General features: G+C 47.2%; 1 protein-coding gene across 1 annotated transcript in view; it reads left to right on the forward strand.

Annotated features, from left to right (window-relative positions):
• The window catches only part of LOC310791892 (GATOR1 complex protein DEPDC5-like), a 44,569-nt gene extending 38,777 nt beyond the window's left edge, over positions 1 to 5,792 (forward strand). The window contains exons 38-42 of the mRNA XM_083653570.1: positions 1,929 to 2,098; positions 3,352 to 3,523; positions 3,876 to 3,936; positions 4,461 to 4,543; positions 4,735 to 5,792. Of these exons, the coding sequence (XP_083509696.1) occupies positions 1,929 to 2,098; positions 3,352 to 3,523; positions 3,876 to 3,936; positions 4,461 to 4,543; positions 4,735 to 5,030 (782 nt within the window). The 3' untranslated portion in view covers positions 5,031 to 5,792. The remainder of the gene's footprint in view (positions 1 to 1,928; positions 2,099 to 3,351; positions 3,524 to 3,875; positions 3,937 to 4,460; positions 4,544 to 4,734) is intronic.
• Positions 5,793 to 6,000: the final 208 nt, after the last annotated feature.

Genomic DNA, 6,000 nt, shown 5'->3' on the forward strand with positions numbered 1-6,000 from the left:
TAGGCCAATATGACTGTGAGGGAACCGAGCGCTCGTAAAACAAGTGTGCCCACAAAGCTGCCTGACTGGATTCATTGTCATTTTGTCATCTTAATTGAGACAGCCATACCACTCAACATCCTATCTTTATTTATGACAAATTCATCCGTTTGGATTCTGTCCAACCACTCAAATTCCTCCTTCCTCAAACAGTATAATTCCTACCAACACCATCACTACCAACACCATCACCACCAACACCATCACCACCAACACCATCACCACAGATCCAATTTCATTTCACCTTCTTCTCTCAGTCATCATCTCTACATTGTGTGACACTGAGATATTGGACTCCATTCTCCTGAAGGATGACTAGAGATCCGCATGCAGATGATCTAGGAGGGGAGTCATGATTGACTCAACCAACCAATCAGATCACTGATTGACGTGATTTTTATTTTTTCCCCCATCTCCTTGATCCAATCAGTGCATGGTGTGTGGTTAGTGTGTGTAGCTGTTCCAGTTGGAGCACTAGTTGGTGTGCTAGTGTTTTTAGTGCATGCTGTGGTAGTGGCTGTGGTACAGTAGTGCTGTGGTGTGCATTGTCCTCAGCTATCGCTCCATCTCTCCTCGCTTTGTAATACGGAGCATTGCCGTGAATGTTGCGACAATGTTTCCTGCTTTTGCTGGTTTCTTGACTTCACTCTGCTGCCGCCGACACATTGGTCACTTTCGACTTGGGTTTATTTCAAAATGCTGCCATCTTTAAAACACGAAACCTTCCCCAGATCCCTCTCTTTAACACCTTGGACTGGTTTCCTGGAATAAAGTTAACCAGAAGCTGAAAGTATGTTCAGTGGACCGCTTCGTCACCAACTGGATTTATAGTTTAAGGATTTGGCATGTAGCCTGGTAAACCTGCCGGTCACGTGAACTCACATTTCATTTAGCTCTACCAGACCGTCTGGCCACAAGCTTTCACACAGTGTTTGCAGTGGGCGGAAGTTGCCTTAACAGACAACTCCTTCAGCCAATCAGCGTTGGATCCAGTCAAACCCAAATCCACACAGGAGAACGTTGGAGACATATTTTCCGCCGAGAAACTCTGCTGTTGCCGCGATACTCCTGTACTCGCTTAATTGTTGTTATTGAGTCTATTTCTGCAATAACTGCACTGTATGGCTGTTTAAACTCGACGAACGTTGACATTAGTGCTCCGAGGCGGACAGGCATGGAGGCAGCCATTACTGTTTTGCCAGCGGCGTTCCTGATTGGCCGGTTACGATGTCAACTACGAGGCGGGTTGCTGATTGGCTAGAGCACTTTGCAAGTTCTGCAAACACCCTCCCAGGGCTTGAGGCCAGACGGTCTGGTAGAAGGAAATGAAATGTGAGTTCACGTGCCCGGCTGGTTTACCAGGCTATTTGGCATGATTATATATCCAGGAAACTTCTCCTTGAACTGGAGGAAAAATGCAAACTTGAAGTCATCTCTCTGCTAACACAGAAACCTCTGGACTGATTCACTACAAACTCAAGTCATAAACATTCATCTGACATTTGATGATTTGATGATTGGCCAAGTTTTGAAATCAGCATAGGGGATTTCAAGACAAAAGAGGATGCATTCATGTCACAAGTTAACATCTCTCATTTAAAACAGCGTGTGTGTACGGTATGTATATATATATATATATATATATATATATATATATATATATATATATATATATATATATTTAACATTCATTTCTGAACTCTGTCACAAACATTTGGCCTCCATATATGATCTATCCATTCACTTGTTCAACCACATCTAACTATCACCTCCCACCTCTTCATCTCATTCAATTCCCTCCATCTGCCCGCCCACGTTTCTGTCCGTCTCTCCTCCTATTGGTTCCCTCGCTTCCTGTCCGTGTCTCCCCACCCCCCCCCCCCCTCCAGCCGCCACGGTGCCGGAGCAGAAGACGGTCACTCTGGACGTGGACGTGAACAACCGCAGCGACCGGACCGAGTGGTGCAGCTGCTACTACCACGGCAACTTCTCCCTCAACGCCGCCTTCGAGATCAAGCTGCACTGGATGGCCGTCACCGCAGCCGTGCTCTTTGAGATGGTAACTATACGTTTGTTTCCATAACGACTCCTCCCAGAATCAGAACAACTTACCAACTTTATCACCGCTACACTTTACCGCCATTTTCTTTCTTCTTGTTGTTGTCATAAAATGTGTCAGTATAATAATTGAATGGCAGAAGTCCCAGATCCAGATCACCAGCTGAATCTAATCAATGGTTCCTTGGCTCAAGGTCAATCTGTCCACCAAAGTGTGTGGAAATCTATTCATAGGTGTTTGAGATATCCTGCTGACAAACTAACACAGGCAGACTGCACTGGAAGCTGTTGCACACTATCAGACGTAAAGATGTAGGACGCACACTGTAACACAGGCAGACAGCACTGGAAGCTGTTGCACACTATCAGACGTAAAGATGTAACACAGGCAGACTGCACTGGAAGCTGTTGCACACTATCAGACGTAAAGATGTAGGACGCACACTGTAACACAGGCAGACAGCACTGGAAGCTGTTGCACACTATCAGACGTAAAGATGTAACACAGGCAGACTGCACTGGAAGCTGTTGCACACTATCAGACGTAAAGATGTAGGACGCACCCTGTAACACAGGCAGACTGCACTGTAAGCTGTTGGACACTATCAGACGTAAAGATGTAGGACGCACACTGTAGGCTAGCTGACTAACACAGGCAGACTGCACTGTAAGCTGTTGGACACTATCAGACGTAAAGATGTAGGACGCACACTGTAGGCTAGCTGTCACCCTGTAAAATCCATACATCAGATCAGCAATTAGGCCCCGCCCCCCCTTTTAGGGGGGGAAACACAAGCCTCTCCCCGTTGACTTCAATGTAAAATAGCACTACCCAAAGAATTATAGAAAAATAACAGAATCGATCTTGTTTATTAATGACCCCAAAACACCATGACATGACAATATATTACAACTCGTCTGGCCATAGAATAGGCAAGATACACCGGAAATATGACTTTGACCCATCTAAAATCATGTGACTCATGTCACATATTTACATTACAGCCCCGAACCAAGTAGCCTACAACGACGCTGGGCTCCACTACAACAGCATTTAATATCGGAAGACTAAATTAGCAACCGGAACTAGGTCAGAGACGGGTCATGAGTTACATGATTTTAGATGGCTCAAAGTAATATTTCCGATAATATTTGCCGCCTACAAAATGACGTATTGCCGATCTGGTGTATAGATGGGGGTACAGTATCTCCAGAACTCCAGTTGAGCTAATATTCACTTTGTGATGCGCTCAGGTTCAAGGCTGGCACCGGAAAGCCGCCTCCTGCGGGTTCTTGTTGGTTCCCGTCCTGGAAGTCCCGTTCGCCCTCACGTCTTTCCTCTACGGAGATCCACTGAGAGCCCAGCTGTTCATTCCTCTGAACATCCACTGTCTGCTGAAGAACGCCAGTGAGAACCTGTTTGAAGGTAAGGAACCTACCTCATTCAATGTATTGTTCAATCAATGTGGTCGGTAATTTAGTCCAGATGTGTTTTGGGGCGGCTGTGGCTCAGGAGGTACAGCGGGTCGTCCACTAATCAGAAGGTCGGTGGTTCGATCCCCGGCTCCTCCAGTCCGCATGTCGAAGTGTCCTTGGGCAAGACACTGAACCCCAAATTTGCTCCCGATGGCTGTGCCAGCACCCTGCATTGCAGCTGGTCACCTTCAGGGTGTGTGAATGGGTGAATGTAGGCACATTGTAAAGCACTTTGGATAAAAGTGCTATATAAATGCAGTCCATTTACCATTTGTTTCTGTCATTTTCCATTCCTTATACAGGTTTTGAACCAGAGACATACTGGGACAGGATGCAGCTCTTTCAGGAGGCCATACTGTACAGGTCGGTTGTTTTATTAGGACATGATGTTCTTTAACAGAAGGATTACTGACTTTTAGCTCGACTATGAACCATGAAACCTTTTCAAAACGCATTTTATATAGGGCGTCCGGTAGTGCAGCGATAGAGTCCCTGCCTATCCGTGTTGCCTCCGGCTTAGTCGGGCGTCCATATTGGCCGTGTCTGCGGGTGGGAAGCCGGATTAGGGGTATCTGTCCTGGGCGCTGCACTAGTGCCTCCTCTGGTTGTCAGGGCACCTGTTCAGGGGGAGGGGAACTGGGGGGAATAGCGCGATCTGCCCATGCGCTAAGTCCTGCCAGCGAAACTCCTCACTCTTCGTCAGGCGAAAAGAAGCGGCTGGCGAGGACGGAAGCATGTGCTACTCTAAAACTCTCCCCAGATCGGCAGAGGGGGCGGAGCAACGACCGGGACAGCAGGGGGAATTGGCCAAGGGGGATCAGGAAAAAAAACAGATAAAAAAAACAAAGCAAACATTTTATATCGAAATGTGTTCTCTCTTCTGTCAGATTTGGCTTTGTTCAGGACAAGTTCTCTGCCTCTGCTTTCAACTTCCCATCTGAGAGCAAGCCCCAGTACATCCATGTTACAGGTATGTTATCACATGTCAGCACACACACTCTCAGTACATCCATGTTGCAGGCATGTCATCACATGTAAGCACAGACACACTCAGTACATCCATGTTGCAGGCATGTCATCACTATCTTTGAACGGGCTGTTTTCCGTTCGTCTCCTGGTTGATCGCTAACCCGTCGGTACACACACGCTTTCCTCCGGCAGGCACCGTGTTCCTCCAGCTGCCCTACTCCAAGAGGAAGTACTCGAGCGGTCAGCGACGTCGCAGGAACTCCACCACATCCAACAGCCAGGGGGCGCTGGGCAGCGAGGAGTCCGTGGGCTACTACTGGGCCTACAACACCATGCTGACCAAGGCCTGGAGGACGGGCGTGCTGGGCGACGAGCGGCTGGCCGACCGCCTGCTCAGAGACTTCACCCACTTCTGCTCCAACAAAGACAACAGGCTGCTCACCTTCTGGGACAGCTGCCAGGAGAAGATGAACGCCAGCGCTCCGTGACGAGAGAGGAGATGTTTTGAGGGAGGAAACATGTAGGAGATGTTAAACAAAGACTGAGGAAACAGTGAAAGGTTCTTTACAGTAGTGATGTGACGTTCGCGAACGATCCGAATCTATTGAACGGCTCTTTGCTATGAACGAAGGGAACCGAGTCCTACTTGAGAGCCGTTCATTTTAATGTTGTGCCTAAATTTCACTGCCTGCCGCTCCCCACCACACACACAGGGTAGACCTCCCTTCCTCTGCTAGTCCGCAGAGCAGGGAGGATAGGTGCACTCGTTAATTGCTACCAGCCCATGCTATAACTGGCCTCGGTGGGTGGACTCAGCCTAATATCAAAACGGGCTACGCCGCGGAGTGCATCTGCCGACTTTCTGAGCAGCGAAGTGTTGCATGAATTTCATTCAAGGAAAGCCAACTTTATTTACACGACACATTTCATAGAAGTAAATTCACTGACTAAGCGCAGATGGATAATGTGTCATATTGTGTCATGTTTACAATGCAGATCATTGACATTAGGTCTGCACATACTATGAGTAATTTAATGCTGCTGCAGTCCACAGATGCCAAATGAAATAGTGGTGGGTCTAAGATCAAATCTGATCCAAATCGTACCATATCATTATCCTAGTGATTTCACAGATCAACAGTAGGCTAGTGCCCGCCCCCTAAAAAAAAAAAAAAAGAAAGGAACGAGGAGCCGCTATTTTGAACGGCTCTCAGAAAGGAACGGAGCCATAAGATCCGGCTCCCTTCAAAGAGCCGTAATTCCCATCACTACTTTACAGTGTGTCAACACTTGATTCGTTGACCTGGTTTGGACACGGCTGTAAACAAAGGAAGGTGTTGAGAGCAGAGATTCTCTGTCTGTTTTGTGTTCTACTAATTCTGTCACATAATGTAAATAATAAGAGAGCTGTTGTTTTACAGTGTTCTTTTAATATAAAAGGAACCAGTGGACATGGAC

The sequence above is a fragment of the Poromitra crassiceps genome, assembly GCF_964638095.1.
Source record: "Poromitra crassiceps genome assembly, chromosome: 17".
Taxonomy (NCBI): Eukaryota; Metazoa; Chordata; class Actinopteri; order Beryciformes; family Melamphaidae; genus Poromitra; species Poromitra crassiceps.